We start from the raw sequence: 26,895 nt of genomic DNA, 5'->3' as shown, positions 1-26,895 counted from the left end.
AGGAAGCATGACGAGCATCTTGCTCTCCTTGAAGAACGAGACAGGCAGATTCGGGATTTGACCTTAGAAAATGAGAGAGCGTCTTCTTCCCTTACCATTGCTAATGCCAACGCTCAGGCCATATCCGTGGAGAGGGATCATTTGGCTAGTGAGGTCGTTGCTCTGCGTCCAGCTAGGGAGAGCTTGGCCAAAGCTCAGGCGGAGATAGAGGCTGAGAGGAAACGCACTGAAGATTTGGCGGAGCAGCTAAGCCTTGTTGAGCAGAGGCATGCTGATGAGCTGGCAGGCCTTCGTCGTTCTGTGCAGAAGGAGGTGGCTGCTGCTGTGCGAGAATTCTGTCGATCTGACGCTCAGTATGCTCTTCTGACGCAGAGGTATGACGGTGGGTGGAAGGCAGCCTCTCTTATAATCAAGCACAAGTATCCGCAGTTTGATTGGAGCTTAATCGAGGAGGATTGGCTCGCTGGCCTGCACCTTACTATCCTTAGGGAACTGCGAGAGGCTGAAACTGCTGAGGGACATGCCGCGGAACCTAATGATGTGCCTGACTTCTGCGTTGAGAACATTCACCCAGGAGACTTGCCCTTCTCTGACGAGGATGATGCTGCGGGCAACAACGAATAATGGGTGTGGCGGCTATCCCCCTGTTCCTCTTGTGTTACTGGGCCTGTTATGTAATAATTTGGTTTTGAACAATATTATTCTGCGTTTACCCTATTGGGTGGTGGCGTTTGTGTCACTTCGTTTTTGGAACAATTTGTAGTTAGTTTATTGCTGCCTTTCTTTCTGAAATATTTTCGAGTTGGGCTGGTATTTTTACTGCCCAGAGCCATTTTGTAGGGCTGTACTTTATCTATTTTCCTTGGTTTTTAATGAAGGTATAGCCGCCGGCATTTGATATGCATATTTTGCTAAGTACTTAGCCAATTTTTGATATCTTGTTTGCCTTTGGAAAGTTCTAGCCTTGATCAGAGTCAAACTTTATAGCCTGTCTTATAACTACCTCCCCTTTTGGACTGTCTTGGCTTTCGCCAAGGCAAACTTAGGGACTGCTCTGTGACATTTCAGCGGTATTCCGGCTAGCCTTTTGAGCTACCTTTAACCTTGAATTGCCTTGGCCTTGGCCAAGGCAAAACTCAGAAATTGCTCTGCGATAGTCTAGCTAGCCTTTTGGGCTGCTTCCAATTTTGAATTGCCTTGGCTTTGGCCAAGACAAAGCTCAGAAATTGCTCTGCGATAGTCTAGCTAGCCTTTTGGGCTGCTTCCAATTTTGAATTGCCTTGGCTTTGGCCAAGACAAAGCTCAGAAATTGCTCTGCGATAGTCTAGCTAGCCTTTTGGGCTGCTTCCAATTTTGAATTGCCTTGGTTTTGGCCAAGACAAAGCTCAGAAATTGCTCTGCGATAGTCTAGCTAGCCTTTTGGGCTGCTTCCAATTTTGAATTGCCTTGGTTTTGGCCAAGGCAAAACTCAGAAATTGCTTTGCACTATTCTAACTTAGAAATTCATCATGACACTGTTCTTCAGCTAACTTGAGTGATCAAGTCAAGTCATCTGTTGAATGTGTGTATCATGGTGTATTTCTGAGTTACATCGTACTTTTCTTATCACCATATCTTTTCTTGGAACCGCCAAGCTCATTTCATTATATGTATTCTGTAAAAAGGAGTACAAAAAGGGATAATTTTGGCTTATCTTGCCTTATCATTGTATAGATCACTTATACTAAACATAGTATTTTTTGAGCATGTTGGCGTTCCAACTGTTCTTTAACTCTTTTCCATCCATTGTCATGAGATGATATGAGCCAGGGGCTATCTCCCTTGTGATCTGGTATGGTCCTTCCCAATTTGCAGTGAATTTCCCCTCTGCCTTGCCCTTTCCTGTGGCTGTTGTTCGTCTAAGCACCAGGTCTCCCACCTGCATAGGTCTGTGCTTGACTCTTTTGTTGTAAGCTCTGCTCATTCTCTCTTTGTTTGCTGTGAGTCTCAGCTCTGCTAGCAACCTTACCTCTGGCAGAAGGTCTAATGGTTCCCTCATGAGTTGTTCATTGGTGCTTTCATCATAGTACTGCACTCTGAAACTGGGCAGGCCAACCTCTACCGGTAATACTGCTTCTGCTCCAAAGGCTAACTTGTAGGGACTTTCTCCTGTCGCCTCTTTCTCAGTTGTTCTATTGGACCACAAAATTTCTGGTATGAGGTCTGCCCATGCACCCTTAAAATCCTCGATTTTCTTTCGCAGAGCTCCAAGGATCTGTTTGTTCGCCGCCTCGGCTTGTCCATTGCTCTGTGGGTGGCATACTGATGCGTAAGCGAACTTGATCCTTAGCCCTGCGCAATAATCCTTTACCGGTGTGCAATCGAATTGTGTCCCGTGATCAAAGACCAAACTTTCTGGGATGCCAAATCTTGTGATGATGTTTCTCCATATGAAGTCTTTCATTCGTTTTGCTGTTATGCTCTTTGTGGGCTCTGCTTCTATCCACTTGGTGAAATAATCCACTGCCACGATCAAGTATCTTCTTCCTCCACTCGCGGCTGTAAACGGGCCCAGGATGTCCATTCCCCACTGAGCGAATGGTATGGGATTGATGATTGGTTGCAGATCATTTGAGGGCTGATTGATTACTGGGGCGAACTTTTGGCATTTGTCGCATTTCTTCACGTATGACTGCGAGTCACTCACCATGGTTGGCCAATAGTACCCTGCTCTGAGAGCTTTTAAGGCTAGTGTTCTACCCCCAATATGATTACCGCATATTCCTTCATGAATTTCTTCAATGATTCTCTGTGATTCCTCTGTTGAGACGCATCTCAGCAGGGGTAGGGAGAAGGATTTTTTGTACAATTTGCCCTGGTAGATCACAAACCAGTGTTCGTTTCGCTTTATCTTCTTCTGTTCTGGCTCTGCTGTAGGGAGACCCCTGCCAAGCTTGTATGATACTATACTGTCGTACCACTGAGGCTCTGTGCTGATGGCATTTACCATAGGCCTCTTATCGATACTCTTCTCTTCCTGTACTTCCACCATCACTGTTCTTTCCAGGTCTTGCAGCGAAGAGCTTGCTAATTTTGAGAGAGCATCTGCTTGGCTATTCTCTGCTCTGGGGACCAACTGGATCTCGAAGCTTTCCAACTGGGCTACTGCTTCTTTCATCAGTGCCAGATACCTCTGCATGGACGGTTCTCGGGCTTCATACTTGCCTCTATACTGACTGGCCACTAACTGGGAATCTGTTTTCAACACGATTTTCTTAGCATCCGCTGCCTTGCACATTTGAATGCCTGCGATCGCTGCTTCGTACTCTGCTTCATTATTTGAGGCTTTGAACTTGAACTTTATGGCATATTCAAAGACATTGCCTTCTGGTGAAGTCATTATAATGCCTGCTCCTGACCCCGTGACTGCGGCTGAGCCATCTACATATATCTGCCAGGTCCCCAGAGGTTCCTCCTCCTCCTCGTAAGATGCCTCAGCTATGAAGTCTGCTAATGCCTGTGCCTTTATGGCCGCTCTTGGCCTGTATTCAATATCGTACTCTGAGAGTTCTACCGCCCATTTCAGCAGTCTGCCTGAGGTATCCAGCCTTCGTAATGATTTCTCCAAAGGCTGATTTGTTAATACTTGTACCTTGTGAGCGTCGAAGTATGGTTTCAGCTTCCTGGCAGCTATCATAATTGCGAAGGCCATTTTTTCGATCAGGGGGTACCTCTGCTCTGCGGGGTTGAGAATGTGACTGACGAAATATACTGGTTGTTGGGCCTTGTCTTTTTCCACTATTAAGGCTGCTGCTACAGTCTTTTTGGAGGTCGAGATGTACAACTGCAAAACATCCCCTACTTCTGGTCTGGCTATTGTTGGGAGGCTCTTCAGGTGATTCTTTACCTCTGCGAATGCCTTTTCTTGCTCTGCTTCCCACTTGAATGTTTTGTTGCCTTTCAGTACCTGAAAAAATGGGAGGGATTTATCTGCAGATTTACTGATAAAACGAGTGAGTGCTGCCATCTTTCCAGTTAATCTCTGTATATCTCGTATGTTTTTTGGCTCTGGCAAGTTGAGTATGGCCTCCACCTTCTCTGGGTTGGCATCTATTCCCCTTTCACTGACCAGAAATCCCAAGAATTTTCCTGACTTAACACCGAACACACATTTCTTTGGGTTTAGTTTCATGCCGTACTGTCTCAACGTAGCAAATGTTTCTCGCAGGTCTGCGATGTGATCAGCCTCTTTTTTGCTCTTGACTATGGAATCATCCACATATACTTCCACATTCCGGCCCTTTTGCTGTGCGAATATCTTATCTACAAGCTTCTGGTAGGTTGCACCCGCATTTTTCAGGCCGAATGGCATAGCTTTGTAGTTATAAACTCCAGCGTCTGTGATGAAAGAAGCTTTCTTACGATCTGATTCGAGTAAACTGATCTGATGGTAGCCGGAAAATGCGTCCATGAAACTCAAGAGAGCGTGCCCACTGGTGGAATCAACCAGCTGGTCTATTCTGGGCAATGGGTAACAGTCCTTCGGACAGGCCTTGTTTAGGTCCGTGAAGTCTACACACATCCTCCATTGACCATTTGCTTTCTTTACCATCACAACGTTAGCCAGCCATTCTGGGTAATCGCACTCTTCTATGAACTTGGCTGCTAGCAATTTGTTGATTTCCTCTTGGATGGCTACATTCTTCTCTGCCGAGAAATTTCTCTTCTTCTGTTTCACTGGCCTAACTTCTCTGCTGACATTCAGTCTATGGACCATGACACTGGGGTCAATCCCTGGCATTTCGTCCGCTGAGAAAGCAAATATGTCTGCGTGCTCTCTCAGCAGACCAATGAGGTTCACTCTGAGGGATAGATCTACGTCTGTGCCAATTCGAACCGTCCGGTCTGTCAACCCTTCCTCTAATTCTATCTCCTCAGTTTCGTCAGTTGACGTGGGTTCCAACAGACCTTCCTCCCGATGCTCGAAGTTTTCCATGCTTAACAACTTGTCTTTTTTGCGCTCTGCTCTCTTTCTTTTTCGAGATTGGGGAAGTTCTTCTTCTGCCAGTGGTGGGGGTCTGGGTGGTTATTTTAGCGCAGTGTGGTAGCACTTCTTAGCCTGCTCCTGACTGCCTTTGACCTTGGCTGAGCGGCCATCATTTGTCGTATACATCATGGTGAGGTGATAAGTGGAGACTACAGCCCCTGTCATAGATGAATGGTCTGCCAAGAATGACGTTGTAGGCTGCGGGGACTTTCACGATCATGAAGTCTACCATGATGTCCTTGATATCCTTCCCTTGGCCAATCTGCACTGGCAAACTGACTATCCCTTCTGGTATCACTGTGGCTCCTGTGAATCCGATTACTGGGTAATTGACTGGCTTTACGTATTTCTCATCAATTTGCAACTCTTGGAAAGCAAGCCAGAACAAGATGTTCGCAGAGCTACCTCCGTCTATCAGAATACGGTGGATTTTTCTGTTTGCTACGTTCAGGGCTAATACCATAGGGTCGTCATGGGGGTATATTATGCCTTTACAGTCCTCCTCTGTGAAAGTGCACTGCGGGATTTTTGGAGGGGCGGGCCACCTGCCAGAATTATGGTAATTAACCTGGTGTTTGAATTCGCTCACACTGGCCTTGGCCCCGCTAACAGTGGTTCCTGCGTAAACTGGCCCTCCTGTTATGACCAAAATGTCGCCCATTCTCTTTTGGTCTGCTGGATAGCTTTGCTTGGGTTCCGCCTTCTTACTGTCGGACCTATTATCATTATCTCTGTTCTCATAGGTCCTGCTATACGAGCTTTTTGCTTTGAATTGAGTCAAGTATCCCCTCCGGATCAGATCTTCGATATTATCCTTCAAATGAGTGCATTCTTCTGTGAGGTGGCCATGATCTCTGTGAAAGTCACGGTACTTTTTTGGGTCCCTGTACTTGTTGTACATTTTGGGAGGTCTCTGCCATTTCTCGTCTTCTTTGCTGATGGCAAAAATTTGAGTTCTGGATGCCACTAAGGGGGTATACTCATTAAACTTCCCCCTTTTTTCAGTTTTGAATTCGTTACCTTTGCCTCTGCCTGGTCCCTGCCAGTCTCTTCTTGGCTGTGGGTTTTCTCTTCTGTCTGGGTACTCTTTTTTGTATGGCTCTTTCTTGCTCTGACTACCGTAATTGTTCTCACTTGCCACATATCGACGTGAGGTTGCTCTGCCAATTTCTTCACTCTTTATAAATTCATTTGCCTTTCCCAGTACCTCTGCCAGGGTTGTGAATGATTTTCTGCCCAGATAACTCTTGAACTCTCCATCCCGCAGACCAGTCATCATGGCCAGGACTGCTACCTCTTGCTGCAACTTGGGTATATTCGACGCCTCCATATTGAATCTGGATATGTATTCCCTCAGAGATTCCTGAGGCCCCTGGATGACTGACATCAGCTCCCCTGTCATCCTTTCTCTGGCAATGTTTGCCACGTATTGGGTGCGAAACAAGATAGCTAGCTGCCGGAAAGATGTTATGGTGCCTTTGGGTATTTTACCAAACCAACTCTGTGCCATCCCCTCTAGAGTGGAAGGAAAGACCTTACACCACATAGAGTCTGTGTTGCTATATAGCATCATGTGTCCCCCAAAGGCAGAGAGGTGATTCGTTGGGTCTGTCTTTCCGGAGTATTTGCAGGTGGGCATTTTTATCTTTTCCATTCTTTCAGAGAGTATTTCATCGCAGAAGGGAGAATTATCAGGCTTAACTACTGCTTGGATGGGATTGGGCGTACCTGACACGAAGTGGTGTCTATGACTGGGTGCTTGTTCAGTCCTTGCCCGGGGTTGAGCTCTGCTTGGTGTGATACTCTCTGCTTCATACTCTTGATTATCAGCCCCTTCCATGTCCTGCTGCAGATTCCTCCTCCAAACATTCGGACTATGTTGGGGTCTGGGACGTTTTCTCCTCTGCTCAACCTCAACCTCTGGGGCTGTTCTCATGACCTGGGCTTGTGTGGTTGTTTGAGTAAGGAATGTCAGGACTTCTATTGCTGTGCGCATCTGGTCGGGTGAGAACTGTGCCCCCAATCGTGCTAGTGAGGCACTGGTTGGAATTGGGATACCCTGGCCCTGGCTGGGGGTTGCCATAGCTCTGGGTTGTGGTGTCTCTCTTGGCGGACCAAGACTCTGAGGCATGCCGAACAAGGGTACATTTGTGGTTCTCTGGTTGTTTTTTGAGGTGGGTGGTTCTATCTGCTGGATTATCGGTTCGCTTGACTCAGTCATTGTGTGAGAGGGTAGGTCTTTTAGAAGCAAGGTCTGGGAAGTCCCCTCCTTCTAGCGCCACTTGTTCCGAGTGTGGAACTGGGGGAGCCCTGCCTGGTGATGCTGCCCTGTCAGACAGAACGAACGTAAGCTAACCTCGGGGGTTTAACCGAGGAAACCCCCTCCGATGCCTAAGTCAGCAAATGAGATAATGCTCTAGAGAGAGAAAGTAGAGAGGGTTAAGAATTGTACTTGTATTGAACGTGTCCGCAAATGAATGGGGACGGCAGTATTTATAGGCGTACTATTCAGTACTTTGGCCTATTCAGATGTTGCCGCGTGTATGCTAGTGATGTACTTGTTGTTTGTCCTTTTGCTTAACGACGTATCTATGTTGTCGTCTAGCAGGTCATTTCCCCGCAGACCTGAGGGTCTGTGCGGTTCTTGAGGACTTGTGGTACTTTCAATAGGTACTTCCTGCGATTGCTTTGCTTGATCTGTCTTATCAGATGTCCGATGGTCTGCTGTGACATGGATGATCTGCTAGGTTACTTCTACTCCGTACAATTCCCTTCCAAAACACAACTAAAGTTAGTGATTATCAATTTACTAATCACTTAAACAATTTACCCCTGTTCTACTAGTTCAAACTCTAAACACTTTTTCAATTACACCCAATTCATAATTTATTTGCCTAAGTTTATGACTTTATGGATTAATCTACCAACAACCATATAAACAAAGCTTAAACACAGAAAATCGCCAAAAAAAATTGAACTTGCATCTTCAAACCCTAAACCCTAACATACCCAGGAAAAGTAAACTCAATTTTTGAGGGAAAGGACATACCTTTGATAATCCGTGTGAATTTTCTGCGATTTTCTCGTCTTGTAGCTCTTGAAGCCCGCTTGATTCTTTGACAATGGAGAATTTTTGAGTTAAAGATATGTTGAGGAAGATGAATTGAGCGGGAAGAAGCTAGGAGAAGATGAATTGCATACTGCTTATTCTTTGAAAATAATGAAACGCAGCGTCTTGTGTTGGGAAGGCAATGTTATCTTCCCAATGCTTGTGACAGGCACCAAATAACGACTTTACTGTAGCGTGGAGCCCACTTTAACTCACCTTTGGTTAACATGGATCAGAATTCTTATTCCGGGTCCTAATCGGTGTAAAAAAAAATCAAAGGTCCTGATTGGTGATTTATACCAAAAGATAGGTCTCAATGTTATACTTAACTCAAAAGATCTTGAAGTGCAAATTTTCAAAAGATTAATAAAGTTATGATATATTTTATGATGAATAAATTTTTATTCTTTGAGAAATAATATTATAGCTGAAAATTTATATTGAAGATCAATAAATAGGGAATGATAAAATCTAGTTAAATATACTGAATCTTTTCCATAAAAAAAATTTAGGAAAAAAAAAGTTTTAGCGGGAATATTTTTCACCAGGAAGTGACATGTGTCATTCTTGGAGTTTGTTTTAACTCGCGTGTTTTGATTTTTACAATATTCAGCATTTTCAATTGTAATATTTGCTAATCATGTTTGGATGTTAATGAGTGCTAAATTGTTGATCCCTGAGTTTTGATGATGACAAGCTTATTTGTGCTTACATTCTATAATCTAGAATGACAGGTCTATATGTGAAAGAGCTACTCTCAATATGGATTGACAAATGAAGCAGCCTTGAAGGAAAGAGAACAAGTCAAATTAATCCGTGAAGCAGAAATAGAACAAGTTGGCAAAGTCAAGGACTACAAATGAAGCTGCAAGAATTAAGCTTCTATGAAGCATTAGGAAGTATATGGTAAATACGAAAAGGTACAAGATTATTATATCGATCATACTGCTAGGTCTGGGAACAGTAGTCTTAAAGAGTCATCACCTAAGTTCTTAGAGTTAGCATAATATACTAGGTGTAAGACCAAATGATTATCCGTATTAAAAGAAGTTTTAATATGATTAAATTAACTCGGTAACAATTAAAGATAATCTTTGGAAAGAGTTCGAAGATGACTAAAATCTTTAGGTATATGGTAAGTAGAATCCGAATAGGTGTAAAACCTGTTCAAAGATTAAATAGTTTCTTAATGGAATTCTATCTTTAAGAAAGTCCTAATTTGATTAGAATTAGGAATCTAGGATTCTAGGGTAAATCACAGAATCACTATAAATATACCAAAAAGATCATCTCGAGTTTTTTTTATCAGACTCATTAGCATTAACCGGAGCTTTCAGGTATCACCTTTAAAGTCTTTATTTTTAAGAGTCTGTTCCTGTTCCCAGTTAGAGCAGTATTGGTTGGTAGGTCTTGTATCTTCGTATCTACTTTACTTTTTATTTATTCCGTATTTTATTAAAGTTGAATTGATGTATGTTAAGCCTGAGTCAGGCTTACTAGAGCAAGAGTGAAAGATCTCAAGAGAGATCAGTGAGTTGGAACAATTGAGGGATTGTTTCATAGGGAGAAGGGAACAACGAGGGGTTGTTCCTAGTCATCTGTAATCTGAGGTGATTTACAGATTGTGGCCCGAGTAGATTAGGCTTGTAAAGAAACTGAGTTGTTTTGCCTAATTAGTAGAAGTGTTTAAGTCCCCAAAGGGGCCGTGGTTTTTTCCTCTCTATTGGGCCTAGAGAGTTTTCCACGCTAAATTGTGCTTGCTCTATTTTGCTGTTTCTGTTCCTTATCGCATATAATTTTATTAAACTGCAAAAATCAATTCACCCGCCCTCTTGTGGAACTCCACGAAACTAACATAAATGCTAATCCTAGATACAAACAGTCTCCTGGTAGAAAGTAACAGGATATGACAGCAGCTAAAACAAGTCTACGGAGTACAAGAAACGGTTGATTAGTAGTTAGGTAACGGCTCCGTTTGTGTGAACGGAAACTGATTTTGTATTGAAACCAATTTTCAAGAGAAAACACAATGGTAAAATAGTACGCAATAATTACATGATCGATCATCCTCAACCTCAACACCAACATCCTACTAGTTCGAGCTGAACCCAGTTTAATTTTTGCCCTATGAACGATATTGTTAATTTGTACTCCTTATTTGTGAGCTTGCAAAATACTTCGTATATACCTCTATTTTAATTTGCATTCTCTACCTATACCCTGTTTTATACTAACAAAAGAATGCAATATCGCCAAAGTTTGTCAATGAATTATACTTGGTATTATATACAGCAAGCACGCTGAAAGCTGAAACAGTTGCAAATCTGAAAGTATTATATGCTACATAAACACCTATAAATAAGCTACAGAGAGAAAAGTTGGAGTCACATAAAGCCCGTAGTGTACATTTGAATATCGTCATCACATTCTGCAAGCATTTGCGCAACTGATTCTATGGTTGGTCTTTTATTTCTATCATCCTCCACACATGAAAGTCCAACCTCAATCATCATAGCAGCTTGGTCTCTGCTGAAGCGTCCTTCCAATCTCGGATCCACCAACTCTTCAACCCATGAATCTTCTCCATTCTGTATTTTATTTTTAGCTATTCTCACCAATTTTACCAGTTCTGGTATTTCCTCTGTGCCATATTCATCATCTACCACCCAACTCGACAGTCGAATTCCCTTTATAAGCTCTAGGATAACAACTCCATAGCTATACACATCAACCTTTGCAGTGATTGGAAGGTTGATTGTCCATTCAGGAGCCATATAACCTTTTGTGCCTCTGATCCTAGTCAGTTTTGATGAATTATGACCCCCTCTTTGACATAACTTTGCTAGCCCAAAGTCTGAAATTTTCGGCTCAAAATCTCCATCCAAAAGTATATTTTCAGGTTTAACATCACAATGGATAACCCATTCTAGGCACTCGTGGTGAAGGTAAGCTAAGCCTTTAGCTGTCCCTATTGCAACTTTGAACCTTTCTTTCCATCCAAGAACGGTTTTGGTTGAGAACAAGTGTCTGTCCAATGATCCATTTTCCACAAACTCATACACCAACAATTTGTGCTTCCTTTCTGAACAAAAGCCCCACATTCTTGCAAGGTTCATATGGTTGATTTTACCGATTGTGCTCACTTCTGCCCAAAATTCATCCTCTCCTTGGACTACATTTTCTAGTTTCTTTACAGCAACTACTCTCTCATCTTCCAGAATACCCTTATAAACTGTACCAAACCCTCCTCTTCCTATAACTTCTTTGAATTTTATCGTTGCACTCTTTAGCTCACTGTAGCTAAAGCTCCGAAACTGATTTGAAATGGCACGATATCCATCTTCCAACGAGCCTGAAAGACCATGCTTCCTAAAAAGAAACCACCACCCTGCTATTAAAAGGACTACTTCAACTGTGCCTATGACAATAGCGAATGAATACAGATAAACCCAGTTGAATCTTTGATTAGTGGTGTCATATGTGTTCGGCAATACTACTATTCTGCCTTGTCCGCTCCCACAATCAAGACGAGATACATTAAGAAATGCAGGGATCGATGTTTGCGCACTTCTTGGTATTCTAAGATATATGCTACCTGGGAAACTAACAGACTTGAATCCATTAAAAAGGACACTTTTTGTGAAGCATATTCCTTCACCAGTTAATCTATAGCTAAATGCTTGACAACGGCAATCTTCCAAGCATATGTTTCTACAATCTTCAAACGAGGCAGGTCGGGTAAAGTTGAGATCGAACCCATAGTAATCAACGTGGGAGATCTCAACAAACTCAGAGTTAGAGCAACGTCTACGAAATTTCGGCCTGCACCCTTGGCTCCAATCACTTATATCAGTGGGCTCATAGCTAGGAGGACAACTACATTTTGGCTCTGGCGTATATTCACAAACCCCATTTCGACCACAAAGACCATGGATCTCACATGGTTTTGCAACTGCTGTCCATGTTATGTTCCATAACCCAGACGATTCATTCAAGCTATAAATCCTCAAATTCCCATCAAAATCCATCGTTAACCGTCTTTTGGTCCGAGGACCTACATCTAGAGCACTGAAATATAGCTGGTCACTTGCAGAAAAGGCTCCCATATCATCAAGCATTGCAATCCTACTACTGTTGTAAGTTGTTCTACCATTGTCAAATACACCAAAAGCAATATTTGGCCAATAAATGCTGGAAATTTCAGAACCATCATAAATCATTCTGAGAACATTGTCATTATCAAAAAAGAAACTAAAATACCCAGAACCAAACATGTGAGGACCAATCCTAGATAACAATCTTCTGTTCTTTGTAAACAGTTGATGAGGAAGCAAAGTATCTGTAGGAAAATCAAAACTTTGCCAAAGAGTATTACCAGCATTATCCTTAAGAACAAGGTTCCCTGTGTTGAGAAGCTCAGCTCTTTCAGCATTTGTCGATGTTGTATTTGTTTCCCAAGCTGTTGAGCCATCATAATCTGTCAAAAGCATCACACCATTTGTCCTTAGAGTTAGCCTCGAACCACGCCTGTTAACCGGCCTGTCTCGGTTCGCTGTCCAGACAACGGTTCGTTCATTCGAATAAGTGAACCAAATGGAGAAGTAATAGGCATTGGTTCCGAAGTTATAGAATCCACAGCTGAAGATCCTGTCAGGGGAAAGGAGGAGATTGTCATCTGAGTTTGAATCATCTGTGACAGTTAAAGAAGAGCCTCTTGGCAGAAAATTCCTGGCTAAAACACCTGATGCCAAAGAGCTGAAAACAAAGAGAACAAAGAAGAGAGTTGTTTGGTTTTTCATTGAATTGAATGGGATTTTGGTCCATATCTTTTCCTGCTTCCCTTGAATAACTTATTTATATGCAACAAGCCAAAATAGATCCCAGGTTTGACTTTTTTGTCTGTTCTTATTTTGACAAGAATACCCATGTTTGACTTTTTAAAAACTAAATGTATGAAAACGAAAAATGTACCAAACTATGTTTTTTAATTAACGGCGGCTAACAATGCTTAGGATTTTAATTGATTTATGTTAATGATTAACCAAGGAATAGGCAAATTCTGCATTAAAATTTTTACAACTTGTGATCAACATTTTCCTACAGTCCAAAATTGCTCACAGTTTAATTCTAAATAAATGCTAGATGAGAAGCACCTGAGATTTAGTTTTAAAAAAAACAAGCCAGCCAGGTTTATAAAATTGAACCTAGAATTGGAATAGGTTGCATACTACTATTAAAATTAATAAGCATTTGTACCTCAAATTAACTGTTACAGTACATATTTAGACGCAATATATAATTTTATGGAGTACTACACATAAGTCATATATTATAAGATACTATCAAATAAATCATCATACAAACTATTCACATAATTGCTGATGATGTTAAAAAAATCACATAATCTGGGCTTGGAAAGGTTCTATTATTTGTGGTCTTATGGCATCTGTTGACTTAATTCTTGGATTATTTCCCGAATCATATTTCTTTATGGATGTTAATCTATCATATGCTTTCATCAGAACATATAAAACTGGATGCAACAGTTCTATTACTTCTATAAGCCCATATTATAAAGTTGGATAGAATATGTACAGGATATGAGTCATATGACAGCAATTGGAGCTTACATTAATAGAGTCAAAACAGTTGGTAGTTTAGTTTAGCTGGTTACTTGGAGTAAGAGGTTCTGAATTTTCTTCTGTAACTTTCATTAATGGTTGTATAACAGTCAGAGTTAAGGTGTAAAAAGAGAAAATACAAGGAAGATTAATACATCTAATAGCAACCTGGCCACTATAATAGAAGCAGTCTCTCATGACATCACTAATTAAACAAGCTGCATAAAGAGGAACAAAAATAAGTAATTACTCACTATGATTGACGTCATCAGAAGTGCGGGACTACCAAGCCTCCGCTGGGTTGTTTTGAGTGTTCTTACTCAAGTCATGGCCTCCAGAGAGCAAGAGAGAAACCTCGGACATGCTTGGTCTCAGGTTTGACGATAAACGGACACAAGAGAGAGCAACGTCGATAAAACGTTTCACCTCATCTTCTGGAAACTCGGATAAAGTGGGATCAATTATCTCTAGAAAACTACCATCTTGACCAAGTTGTCGAGCCCAATCCACCAAATTCTTGCCAGCTTGCAGACACTGCGCAAGTCTCCTACCACTGTCATTGCAATCTTTCAGAAACTGTGGAACTCTCTTACCACTAATGACTTCAAGGAGAACAACCCCAAAGGCATAAACATCTCCCTTGGTTGTCATATGTCCAGTAGTCATGTATTCCCTATCAATATAACCTATATTTTTGGGAATTCTATCACCCTCATCTGATGCATAGTCAGTAAATATGTGCATTATCCCAAAATCCATAATTTTAGGATTGAAGCTATTGTCAAGAAGTACGTTATTAGGCCTAATATCGCGATGCAGAATCTTACCGTCAAGACATTCAAGACCACGAGCGATGCCAAGACATATAGAAGCTCTCATAGGCCAGCTTAACTTAGAAACTTCATCATCTAATAAAGAAGCTAAGCTACCACCTTCCATGAACTCATACACAATAATTACATGATCATCCTCAACACAACATCCAATAAATTCAACCACATTCTGATGCCTAATTTCGGACATTACATTGATCAATACCCTTAATTCTATATACATTCTAATATCCGCGTTCCGCGGCCTAAGCACCTTAACTGCCACAACAGTCCCATTTTCTAAAGTGCCCTTATGGCAAGTTGAAAGATCGCCTATGCCCAATTTTGTGCTGAAATTGTTTGTTGCCTTCTGTAACTCTTTAAAGGAAAATCGTATTGCTGAATCCCCAATTCCTGCTTTTAATTTAGATATTTCATCGTTTTCAATGTTTTCTTGATGGTTACAGGCCATCTTTGATTTATAACCCCAACAACACTTCATACTACCCAGTTTCCCAAATCAGATACAGATTATGAAAAATTTCTAGTACCCACTACCCAGATGTAAAAAACGGATCAGAAGCAGTTGAATGATGATGGGTTGTGCTAAATTTGTGCAAAATCGGAGAAAAAACAAAGTGAAATAGGGTTTGCAAGATGACAGTAGCTTAGACAAATAGATGATGCTACTGAAAGTAATAATTCTGCAATTGAATTGTGGTTAGAAAATATTAAGTAATGCAAGATAGTGTACCTGGAAGGCTGGAAGAAACTACGGAAGTTAGAAATTGAAATTCAGAACTGAGGAATGAAGAATGAAGAATGAAGAATGAAGAATGAAGAATTGACTTAACCCAAAAACAGGACTTTAAAATTTGACTTAACCCATTAACTGAGTCTGGTAAGTTGCGTTGGATTCACATTATTTTCATTTATTTTTTCTACGAATCTTTTAAAGTTGTCACTTTTGAAATAACTACTCCCTCCGTCTCATAATTATCTTCTTGTTTGACCAAAAACACGGATTTTAAGAAAAGTTTAATATAGTACATGAAAAAGTGGAATAAAGTACAAATGATGATTGAGTTGTATGGAAAAGTGGAATAAAGTACATGTGAAAAAGAATATAGTACATGGGAAAAGTGTAATATAGTACATGGGTGGGGTTTTCAATTAATTTTAATTAATATAGTACATGAGAAAGTGGGGACCTTAGTAGCCAAAATTAGAAACAGGAAGATAATTTTGGGACGCTCATTTAGGAAAGCAGGAAGATAATTTTGGGACAGAGGGAGTAGTACCTTATAGGTTTTTTTTAATATATCCAACTCAAACTTTCTCCGTTAAGAAAATCACCGTCCAATTCTAATTCCATCAAAATTATTGTTAGTGGGGTCCACATCCAACGACCAAATTATGTTTTTCCTCCATTATATCGTAAAACATAAATGATATAATGAGAGGGAGAGGTGAGGAGAGGTTTCTTGTCCGCTTTCGTTGTGTTTTCATTGTGAAATAATATTAAAACATTTTAAATATACATGTGATTTTACATAGAGTATAATGGTTTTACCCTCGTGCTTCTTAAGAGTAGGAAGAGCTTGGCCTTGATTCAAATACTATGATGAAGCTATTACAGTTGATATATTTATTCATACTTGGGTGACAGATAAAAATGCTTAATCTATTCCTAAATCTAATAATATGATGAGTTTTCCGATCATCAAATAAACAATTGCAATGTATACGTAGTACTCCGTGATACTCCCTCCATCCCTTAATAATTGCACCGCTTTTCTTTTCGGGCCGTCCCTTAATACTTGCACCGCTTGTATAAATAGAATTATTCACCAATGTTATATTATTTCGCACACTTACCTACTAACCCATTCACACTCCCACCCCCCACTTCTCACCCCTTACCCATTTTTCACTAACTATATTAAAAAAATACGGAGTAATCCACTATCAAATAACACCTATTAAATTAATAAGTGAATTCAAGTGACTTAAATTCCACACCGGTCAAACCAATACGAGTATTAAAGGACGAAGGGAGTAGTTATTTTTACACTTCAACCAAAAAAAACTTGGAAAACCTGGCTACACTAATTTTGTAAAATCTGAAAAGTCAAAATAAAAATCACTCACGGTCCACATAGACTGCTGCATCCGTTTTCCCCCACACAATGCTCCGACATCGGATGATTTCCGGGAAAAAAAATCTAATTGTTTTAAGTCAGACTGATTACACAAAAATTGACTTTTGACGAGCAATTCTCCAGTCAGTGTGTTACGGTGTCATTGATGCGGAATCTCCGGTGCTTTCTTTTATTAATCAAATCTCTACATTTCAATCCAATTCCAGGTACATAATCTACTGTTCTTTTCACGCAAATTAGGTCCTACACTCGAGAAGAACATACAATTCATCCTCCATGTTGCATATATAATGCTCTCGTGTTTACAATCTAACAATTGCTAAATTCATTGCATGAACTTATTTTGTAATTTAATCAGAATGACTTGTAATTCTTCATTTGTTGTTGTAATTCCTTTTCAGATGAGTTAATTTCCGTTGAAATTATGTGAATTTTGGACAGCCCATCGTCTTTAAACTGCTGAATTTGTCTGAATTTGATCTGGGTATTGGAGAAATTGCAGTGATAATCAGAAATGACTGGTACTTGTTTCGGTGATTTGGGTGGTGTGAGGAGCTGTTGGGGTTATAAAGTGAAATTGGTGCGTAATCAAGAGGAAATTAAAGACGATACCCTATTAAAAAATGTCAGATTGTTTACCTGGAAAGAGCTGCAGAAGGCAACAGATAACTTTAACTCCAGCTCACTTATAGGCAAGGGTGGGTTTACATCTTACTATAAGGGCACTTTAGAAGATGGGACTGAGGTGGCAGTGCTATCACATAGAAAGGGGGGTGTAAATCAGAAGCGAGATTCGGATTTTACTTCTTTTATTAATGTGATGTCCAGAATCCGGCATCGGAATGTGGTTGAGTTGATCGGTTGCTGTATTGAGGGTGATCATATGATTTTTGTGTATGAGTTTCTTGGGTATGACAGGCTGGATCAGTTGTTAGTTAGTAAGTCTGAGGCGATAGATTGGCCTACTAGAGCTTCTATATGCATTGGCATTGCTCGTGGTCTTGACTATCTTCAAGAGGGGGCTAGTCGTCGTCTTGTACATCGTGATATCAATCCTGATAATATATTTCTTGATAGTAACTTCAATCCCAAAATAGCAGGTTTCCGCATAGCACAGTTGTTTGATGATGATGAATCACAATATAGTGGCGTAATTTCTGGATCATATGTATATACGGATCCTGAATACTTGGTTACAGGAAGATGTACAGAGAAGGTTGATGTTTATAGCTTTGGAATTATTTTACTTGAAGTCATCAGTGGCAGGAGAGTTCACGAGTTTCAGAGAGATGGCAGGAGAGTTCACAAGTTTCAGAGAGATGGCAGTGGGGTTACGCTGGTGGATTGGATTTTGGAACTACGGAAAACTGATATGATTCGTGAGATTGTTGATCCAGCTTTATCTGACTTTCCAGAGGATGAGATGATACGCTTTATTGATGTTGCACTCTCTTGTGTTCAGTTCTCATCAAAGCTCAGACCAAACACGTCGGAGGTTTTGCTTATGCTCTTGGGAGGTTATGACTTCAGTAAGAAGGTATTAAGAAATCTGGAACAATCTTGGCAGTCTGGCTATCATGATGAAGTTGGCAGTCTTAGTCATGGTGAGTTATTTATAAAAAAAAAAAAATCGTTTCGCTTCATGAAATTTAGATCAATATAAGCTTGCCTTTACCGTAAGTCATGGTTTGATTTCAAACAATGCCATTTTCTGCTTTTGCTTTTTGTATATGATAACAGCTTGCTAGGATGACTTCTTGATTGGCTTTAGGAACCATGTCTTCTTTCACGTCTGCTTGATGATCTTTGAATGTTATTGCAATCAAGTTTATTGTGTAATTTGATGAAGTGAAGTAGTAAAACATACATAGTAGTAATTAGTAAAAACACCTAGCCCATGTTGTTAGATGGGTAGGACATAAATCATCATAAGTGCTTCATTTATAATTTGGATTTGTATGAACAAAAGTTATTTCTGAAATAATTTCAAATCTTCAATCATCTCATACATATTATTTGTAGTGAACAATTTTAGAAGTTTCTGAAAAAGTCCTCATTTTTTGTAAGTCGTGATGATGGAGATTAGTATTCGACTTTGACCATTGAACCTATTGATCTCAATGTAGGGTAGATGTCATCAAAGACTGGGTATCATAATTTATGAGATGGAATTTTTTTTATTCAAAGACTTCTTCCAACTTTTTTTGGTGTCCTTTTCCGCCATTTGGATGGGATGTGGTGTGGGGTGGGGTGGGGGGGTTATTTTGCTTGAGCTAAGTGGCTAGTTTTGTAGAAGGCATGTTGACCATAACTAAGGTCAACTTTTTGTTGTAGTTGGGAAGTTTCTGGAGTATGCTTTTTCAGTATCCAGTAAATAATCCAATCTATCTGCTTTTTGGGCATACTCCTGTTGTCCAAGGGAAATGGGGACTTATTTTAAATAAGAATAATTGTTATATCGTCATGTTCATTAGTGAGCAGATAATCTGCAGCAATTGTTCGTTTTGAGGAATGTCCTTTTTTTGTCTTCCCTTCTTATTTTATTCTTGGTGGACATATCATCTTGACTGTTCACACAAAAAACACAAACTACATACTCTAAGTCTACAAATAACATGAACCAAAAGGTGTAACTCGTATACAACCCATAAATACACTACCAAAATTGCTTTCAGAAACGATATGGAAAAATGGAAAACTGTGAACATGATATGAACCATAGATTGCTTGGGTTTAACTAGTTTCGCTTTCAACAAAATGAGAGGACTAGTTTTGTTACTTTTTTAAAGCACTTTGGACAAGTAATCCCTCTTATATTTGAGTTTATTGATCGTTTGATTTCTGAATGCAGTATGATAAGCTGCACAGTTTTCTAAGTGCTTGTTCTTTTAAATGGAGTAAATTTTTGAAATATCATTATGTGTTCTCCTTAACACCACCAAAACAAAATTACATGCTAAAGAAAGTATAAGTGGAAATTGACAACATATATTGGCTATCGGAAACTAATTGCACTTGAAATCATTCACTAGGATCTTCTTTCAGTGATCATTTTTAAGGAATATGGTCTAAACTCTGAGTCTTTACTTTATCCCTATGTCGATATAAAGATAAAAATACAACGGATTATAACTCAAACTACTATACAAGTATACATGTATAAGTAGCTACATATAATGTGACACTTCATCAATGACTACTGTGGTATGTGCAAACAATGAATGACACAGTACTCATCAGACATTTAAATTCCATATTCTCCTATTTCAAGTACTCCCTCCGTCCCATAATTATAGTCCCGTTTGACCAAAAACACGAATTTTAAGAAAAATGGAATATAGTACATAAAAAAGTATAATAACGTACAAATGATGATTGGTTTGTATGGAAAAGTGTAATAAAGTATGAGAAAGAAAAATATAGTACAAGGGAAAGTGGAATATAGTACTTATTTTGTTTTGTTGTGTTTTCAATGCATTTTTTAATTAATATGGTACATGAGAAAGTGGGGACCTTAATAGACAAAAATAGAAACAGGATTATAATTTTGGGACGCCCGATTTAGAAAACAGGACTATAATTTTGGGACGGAGGGAGTAATCCATAAGGAAATGCATGCATCAATTACAACTTACAACTCTTACCTTCAGCCAATTAGAAATCAGCTTTCCAGATCTAATTAGCAAAAAACAAGTGGGATTGTGTCATAGCTTAACTGAAAAATCAGATTTGTTGCTTAATAGCTTAACTGAAAAAAATCAGATTTTTACTCTGGTGTCTGTTCAGGTGGTCCTTTGTCTTTTGATTTGATGTGGGACAATGTCACCTTTTTTGGCGGCATTATGGGCTAATGCGGCGGGGACTTTTGGGAGGTTCGAAGGAAATGGCTTAATCTATAACTTGCCTTTACAGAAGAACTTGTTCTCTTATGTTTATACTCCTTTTTCAAAGGTGTTACATAATACTTTCTTTTTTTATATATATAAAATGAACATTTATATGAAGGAATGGTAGTAAGTCTAGTAACCTGCCTATGCTGCTATGCATGATGCAACTGTTGCTAATTAAATCGTACCAAAATCTGTTATTATCAAGTTTTGAGTATATAAACATTCATATAGCTCGTGGTTAAAAGCCATTTTGTCCCAAAGGGACTGAGTCTCTGGATATGGCTTTGGTTTGACGACCACAATAGTGTTGTTATGCTGAAATTGCTGTTTGGTATTGAGGCTCATTTATATCTCTGGATTTTGGGACATACAGTTAATTTCTTATTCTGTTTTCCTAATATGGCTACTTTTACAGATAAAATTTCTTCAACTCCTGTACCTAGAAGGAAACAAGATTTTCTAGTGGCAGACACCACGACAAGAAGGATTCCAAGTCAGCCAGCTACTGAATCAATCAGTAGGACATAACGTGGTTGCGAAATAGAAATAGAGAGTGACCTTGACACACATTCTGGTGCATCAGAACAAATGGAGATTTCACATGATCTAGAAACTGAATTATACAGATCTATTGAGGCAAACATCTCTGCTGCAGCTTCTGTACCTGGACCAGGTGACAAAAATGCATTGAAACCTGAAGTTGTCAGCCCATCTTCTCCAAGTACTAACAATGGAAGCCCTTCAACTGTAAGTACTGATATTCATGTCCCTGGAGAAGCGTTCGAGACAACAGAGCATTCGCAGATGTCACATGATCTAGAAGCTGAATTTCAAATGAGCGAACCATCTTTATCAGAGTTTCTGTTTGGCCAAATTGCTATGAAAAGTGATGTAAGGGCTACTTCATCTGTGGAAATTAACAATTGCGTCCAGAATGAAGCAGTCGACAGGTTTTCATTTCAGGCTGAAATCAGTGGAACAGAGGAGGTTCTTTCACTACCAAAAGTTAATATGAAGAGATCAATTCATTGTACTCTAGAGAAGATTTTTGAAGCCTTTCAGGATTCTAATCGCAGAAGAATAGGTGTTTATGGAAGAGGGGGTAGTGGCAAAACTACCATGCTAAAAAACTTGTTCCATCATTCTGCAACAAAGGAGTTGTTTGACCAAGTCCTTTTTGTGACTGTCCCCAGGTTTGCTCATCAATAACATGTACGAGATGAGATTGTACAACAGTTGTCATTGAATGTACAAGAGTCCTGCTCAGAGCATGAAATTTCACATCTTATTCATCAGGCTCTAGTAGACGGAAAGTTTCTGGTGCTTTTGGATGATGTTTGGGAATCAATTAACTTGCATGAAGTTGGAATACCAAATCCTGATCCAGAGAATAGTTGTTGGTTGGTATTGGCTACTAGGTCTCTGGATATATGCAATGTCATGGCTGATAGGGAGATAGAAATGGAGGTTCTCTCTGATGCGGAAGCTTTGGAATTATTTTACTGTCAACTGGGAGATATAATTGATTCTCCAGAAATTAAGTCCTACGCTCAAGCTATTTCCAAGGAATGCTATGGCTCTTCAGTGATAATTTCTGCCATTGGAAGTGCCTTAAGAGAGGAAAACAGTATTGAACAATGGAAGCTTGCACTGAGAAATCTTCAGTCAGGTGATACAGCTAGCACAAATGATCATCTTTTTTTTAACCCGCACATAAAATATTGTTATGATAGATTGAAAGCTCGTGACGTGAAGAATTTCTTTCTTTACACCGCATTGTTTCAACAAGATAAAGAAATTGATAGTTCCATGCTGGTAGATCGCTTCATTAGTGAAGGCTTAGTTGGTAGGTCGACAGTGGCTGCTTATAAAAAGGGACATGATATTGTAGTGCGTCTTACAAACGCTTCTTTGTTAGAGGCTAATGATGACGGTCTAATGGTTAAGATGCACAATGTGGTCAGGGATTCAGCATTGGAAATCCTTTCATCAGGTATAGAAGGTTATCAAGTATTAATGAGATTTCCAGAATCAGATAAGGATGAAGATCGATCCTTTCACGAAAGTAGCTGGGCTAACAATAACAAGCTGGTTGACAAGTTCGATTCATTCAGCATCCAGATGCCTAGAATTCACAAATACTTGACTAGAGCTGGTGCTCATTTGAAGGAATCTCCGTCACCTGAAGAATGGGAGCAAGCTACTATGATGTTCTTGATGGATAATGAGTTGTCAAGTCTTCCAAGCAATCCAAGATGCTATAATTTAATAGCATTGTTCCTTCAAAGAAACAGCTCCTTAAGGGTGATACCAACATCCTTTTTTGACAGCATGTCTACTCTTAAAATTCTGAATCTCTCCAAAACCAGAATAAAGTCTTTACCTGATTCCTTTTCTAGACTCAAAAGCCTCCAAGTCTTACTGCTGCGAGATTGTGAGCGCTTGCTTGTGCTTCCTTCATCAATTGGATTTCATAAATCTCTGAAGGTGCTTGATCTTCAAGGTACCGAGGTAACCCACTTGCCTGATAGTATTGGTAAATTAGAAAGCCTGAAACAGTTGAGAGTTTCATTCTATGGATCCATTAATCGTTGTGAATACAATAAGTTGCCTTCAAAGTTGGTATCAGATGGAATCATTTCGAGCCTTAAGCTTAGAGAACTTGGTGTTTTTGTTTATCCTGGAGATCGACGTTGGACATTGAGTGCATCAGGTATCACGAATGAGATCAGTAGCCTGAAGTTGTATGTGCTTTATTTTCACTTCCCAAAAGTAGAAAATCTCGAGCACTTTGTGCATACAAGCCAGTCGTGGAAGGCAAGAGAGTTGGCTAAATTCAATTTTATTGTTGGACATGATTTCAAACGTATTGTATCTTTGGTTTCAAATGATGCAGAACTCTTGTACAACGAAGGTCAAAGATGTTTAAGATTTGTGAATGGTGAAAGTATACCTGATCCGGTGGTAGAGGTATTGACACGAGCTACTTCTTTTTACTTAGACCATCACCTGAACATCTCCAATCTATCACAATTTGGAATTGACTGCTTTGATGGCTTAAAATTTTGCATACTAAGGGATTGTCCGGAGCTGGTAGGAATTTTGGATAGTCAAGACCAGCGAAGTGCATTCCTTCCTTTTCTAGAATACTTGAGTATCAACTACCTCTGGAACTTAAAAAGAATTTGGGTTGGTTATATTGCAGCAGGAAGTTTTGCTAGGTTAAGATGCTTATCGATTCATGCTTGTCCAAAATTGAGCTATGTTCTTACTTGCCCCATGCTTGATATTCTCCGTAATTTGGAGGAGTTGGTGATTGAAGACTGTGTATCCCTAAAATATGTTGTGAGTGAAGACGAGGATGTCAAAGAGATCAAGTATGCTGATGTAGACAGTGTTTCTGCTCTTGAGTTGTCTCCGCTTCATATGTTGAAAGTATTAAAACTTCATTATCTACCAGAGATGTGCGGCATTTGGAGAACCCGGTGGCCTCCATTGGAGTACGTCAGCTTTTACGATTGTCCCAAGCTCAGAAATCTTCATATGGAAGGGTATGATGACACATTCATTAAAGAAATAGCAGCAGATAAAGGGTGGTGGGATTCTTTAGAGTGGGACGATCTTGAACTGTCAAGAAGACTTCTCAAGCACGTGACCGAACTCCATGTTGATGAATTGTAAAGAATAGATATATCAACATATATACAGGGGTAACCTCTGCAAACCAATTTTGAATTTCTACAGACTGAGTTAAACAAAATTCAGTGGTTATACAACTGGTATGATCACTATGTTTATAGTGGGTGTTATGACTCAACATTATTCTCTGTCCTAAATTTTTACAATACTAATTTAGTACCTGTGCAACGCACGATGATTATTACTCCGTAAATATATTTTTCTTTTGTAATACTTTTAATAATTATTTACATAAAAGTTAATAAAATATATTTTGTAAATGATTTCTTCATATAACAATTGATTTAACTTTTTACCTAAATAAATAATTTTAAAAAATTATGTTTAATGATATAAATTGGATACTATCATTGAACTGCAATTCAAAATCATACGTTAAAAATGTTTGATTTATTATATTGCATTATTTTAATTTCCCATAAAATTAATATATATACAAAACTTTCCAAAAATTTTATTACTGTTGTGAAATACTCCCTCCGTCCCTTAATACTCACACCACTTTCCTTTTCGGTTTTACTTTAATACTCGCACCGCTTCTATAAATGGAATTTATTTACCAATATTATATTATTTTTCAAACTTACCTACTAACCCACCTGTACCCCTACTCCCTATTAAAAAAATCATTTAAGAATTCACACCCCCCACTACCCCTTCAGTGGCGGAACTACAGAGTGCCCCGGTGGGTCACGTGAGTGACGTGACCCAGCGAAACTTTGAAAAAAAACCATAGGTATCTAAGATGTTATATCATAGAGCCGGTCTCTTATATTATACTAGAAAAACCTAATCCTGCACATGAGACAACGGTTATAACTACCATATTTTGTGATAAATCTATAAGACTTGTTCTTTAAAGTAACAGGTCACTTAAAATCGAGTAACAGACGGCCTGCTGTATTCAATTCAAATCTAAAGAACAGTTATTTAAATACCTGTTCTCTTAAATTGAGTTATTTATTTCTAACATTCACATAAAAGCTGTAGAAAATAATTGAATAATTTTGTAGGTATTTGATTGTAATATAAATATTTATTATTTTTGGGACGATATATTTTTTTTTTAATATATATTGTGTGTTGTGGACGATGGTGACCCAACACCCTAAACATCTTGGATACGCTACTGTTCCTCTTACACATTTTCCACTAACTATATTAAAAAAACACCCCACTATCAATTACCACCTATTAAATTAATATGTCAATTCAAGTGTAAACTCCGTACCGGTCAAATCGGTGCGAGTATTTTTTAAACCAAATTCGTGATGAATAACATGCATAACTTTTATTTGACAACAAAAATCACGTACAAATTAGATTGTATACTCCCTCCGTCCCGGAATACTTGACCTGTTTTCCTTATCGGGTCGTCCCTTAATACTTGACCTGTTTCTAAAAATGGAAATATTCTAACAATATTATATTATTTCTCACTCCACCCATGTTAACCCACCTACCCCCTACTCCATACAAAAAATAATACAAAATTCAACCCCTACTCTCCCCCAACCCCACCTCTTAACCCACCTCCCACTAACTATATTAAAATAATACCCCATTATCAACTACTACCTATTAAATTAAATAAGTCAATTCAAGTTCCTTAAACTCTGTGCCGGTCAAACCGGGTCGAGTATTCCGGGACGGAGGGAGTAGTTACTTTTAACAAATTAATTTCTTAACTTTTCGACTATGCATTTGTGATGAAATCTTCCAATAGGTATAAACCATTGGTTAAAATACTGTTTGGAGAAAAAAATAAAGAGGTGTTCCGTCATCATTCTACGACAATAAATATTGATTTATTAATGTTGGTTTACATGCATTTTAAAATCCACGCATACATCGCGTGCATAAAATACTACTCCGTAGTAAAAGATAAAAAGACGGAGGGACGTAGTAAAAGATAAAAGGACGGAGGGAGTAACATATACACCAGGGTTAGAGCTGTCAAAATAGGTCATCGGGTCGGGTTTGGGTCGGGTCATCTCGAGTCTCGGGTCATGATCAGGTCGGGTCGTGTCGGGTCAATATTTCATTCGGGTTGAGTTCGGGTTCGGTCGGGTCGATTTCAGGTCGGGTCATATCTGGTTTTTTCCTATCCCGGGTTCAGGTCGGGTTCGGGTCGGGTTACATTTCGGTCAGGTTTGATTTCGGGTTCAGGTCTTATCGGGTCTTGTTTAAGTCGGTTTGTAGCAGATAATTTCGGGTTCGGGTCTTATCGAGTCGGGTTTAAGTCGGTTTGCAACACAGTTATTTTCGGGTTCGTGTCTTAGTTTGAATCGGATAATAATCAGATCAAATAGAATTCAGATCGGGTCACTCTCAAGGACGGGTCAAACTCGGGTGTGATAATTAACCTATACATTTTAATTATTTTATATTCTAAAAAATTTTGTTTAACTTATTTTAGAGTTAAAATTTTCAATATCTAGCAATAAATAATTAAAATAGATTTATCAATGTAGTTAATATTTGGTCGTGTCATTGAAAACTCGGGTAAATCGGGTAGCGGGTTGTCACAAGTCGGGTCAATAGCAGGTTTCATCGAGTTACAATCGGTTTTGGGT

The 26,895-nt window shown here is 39.3% G+C and overlaps 5 protein-coding genes across 7 annotated transcripts; 2 read left to right on the top strand and 3 right to left on the bottom strand.

The window, feature by feature from the left end:
• Window positions 1-5,135: 5,135 nt before the first annotated feature.
• LOC130469530 (uncharacterized) lies at window positions 5,136-7,247 on the bottom strand. Its single transcript, XM_056838875.1, has one exon. The coding sequence runs from the start codon at window positions 7,245-7,247 to the stop codon at window positions 5,136-5,138; it is 2,112 nt and encodes a 703-aa protein (XP_056694853.1).
• A 3,146-nt stretch (window positions 7,248-10,393) lies between these two features.
• Window positions 10,394-15,426, bottom strand: LOC110785422 (putative receptor protein kinase ZmPK1). Of its 3 annotated transcripts, XM_056839326.1 has the most exons (3): window positions 14,011-15,424; window positions 12,511-12,782; window positions 10,394-12,326 (listed from the first exon to the last, which is right to left on the bottom strand). In XM_056839326.1, the coding sequence occupies exon 3, from the start codon at window positions 12,251-12,253 to the stop codon at window positions 10,520-10,522; it is 1,734 nt and encodes a 577-aa protein (XP_056695304.1). In that variant the 5' UTR covers window positions 12,254-12,326; window positions 12,511-12,782; window positions 14,011-15,424; the 3' UTR covers window positions 10,394-10,519. The 3 variants fall into 3 exon arrangements, with proteins under 3 accessions (XP_056695304.1, XP_056695303.1, XP_021845556.2); XM_056839325.1 differs by having other exon boundaries at window positions 10,394-12,890; window positions 14,011-15,426; XM_021989864.2 differs by having other exon boundaries at window positions 10,394-12,782; window positions 14,011-15,426.
• LOC110785376 (putative serine/threonine-protein kinase) lies at window positions 13,793-15,040 on the bottom strand. Its single transcript, XM_021989807.2, has 2 exons — window positions 14,077-15,040; window positions 13,793-13,974 (listed from the first exon to the last, which is right to left on the bottom strand). Exons 1-2 carry the CDS (start codon window positions 15,038-15,040, stop codon window positions 13,793-13,795), a joined length of 1,146 nt encoding a protein of 381 aa, XP_021845499.2.
• Window positions 15,427-16,684: 1,258 nt separating the features above from the next.
• On the top strand, window positions 16,685-21,175 carry LOC110785423 (putative serine/threonine-protein kinase). Its single transcript, XM_021989865.2, has 3 exons — window positions 16,685-16,936; window positions 17,132-18,334; window positions 21,036-21,175. The coding sequence occupies exons 2-3, from the start codon at window positions 17,245-17,247 to the stop codon at window positions 21,146-21,148; spliced, it is 1,203 nt and encodes a 400-aa protein (XP_021845557.2). The 5' UTR covers window positions 16,685-16,936; window positions 17,132-17,244; the 3' UTR covers window positions 21,149-21,175.
• Window positions 21,176-21,208: 33 nt separating this feature from the next.
• LOC130469529 (probable disease resistance protein At4g27220) lies at window positions 21,209-24,301 on the top strand. Its single transcript, XM_056838874.1, has 2 exons — window positions 21,209-21,799; window positions 21,917-24,301. Exons 1-2 carry the CDS (start codon window positions 21,209-21,211, stop codon window positions 24,299-24,301), a joined length of 2,976 nt encoding a protein of 991 aa, XP_056694852.1.
• Window positions 24,302-26,895: the final 2,594 nt, after the last annotated feature.

Source organism: Spinacia oleracea, chromosome 3 (assembly GCF_020520425.1).
Source record: "Spinacia oleracea cultivar Varoflay chromosome 3, BTI_SOV_V1, whole genome shotgun sequence".
In the NCBI taxonomy this organism is placed as follows: Eukaryota; Viridiplantae; Streptophyta; class Magnoliopsida; order Caryophyllales; family Amaranthaceae; genus Spinacia; species Spinacia oleracea.
The sequence above is the reverse complement of the archived record's forward strand: the minus strand, read 5'-3'. Positions and strand labels throughout refer to the sequence as shown.

Coding starts and splice junctions, on each gene's coding strand:
- LOC130469530 (XM_056838875.1), bottom strand. CDS start 7,247: ATGACTGAGTCAAGCGAACCGATAATCCAGCAGATAGAACCACCCACC.
- LOC110785422 (XM_056839325.1), bottom strand. CDS start 12,625: ATGCTTTTGACAGATTATGATGGCTCAACAGCTTGGGAAACAAATACA.
- LOC110785376 (XM_021989807.2), bottom strand. CDS start 15,040: ATGGCCTGTAACCATCAAGAAAACATTGAAAACGATGAAATATCTAAA. Junction 13,975..14,076: donor CTCTGGAGGCCATGACTTGA/GTAAGAACACTC, acceptor CTCTTTATGCAG/CTTGTTTAATTAGTGATGTC.
- LOC110785423 (XM_021989865.2), top strand. CDS start 17,245: ATGACTGGTACTTGTTTCGGTGATTTGGGTGGTGTGAGGAGCTGTTGG. Junction 18,335..21,035: donor AGTTGGCAGTCTTAGTCATG/GTGAGTTATTTA, acceptor CTACTTTTACAG/ATAAAATTTCTTCAACTCCT.
- LOC130469529 (XM_056838874.1), top strand. CDS start 21,209: ATGGAGATTTCACATGATCTAGAAACTGAATTATACAGATCTATTGAG. Junction 21,800..21,916: donor TGTTTGACCAAGTCCTTTTT/GTGACTGTCCCC, acceptor CTTATTCATCAG/GCTCTAGTAGACGGAAAGTT.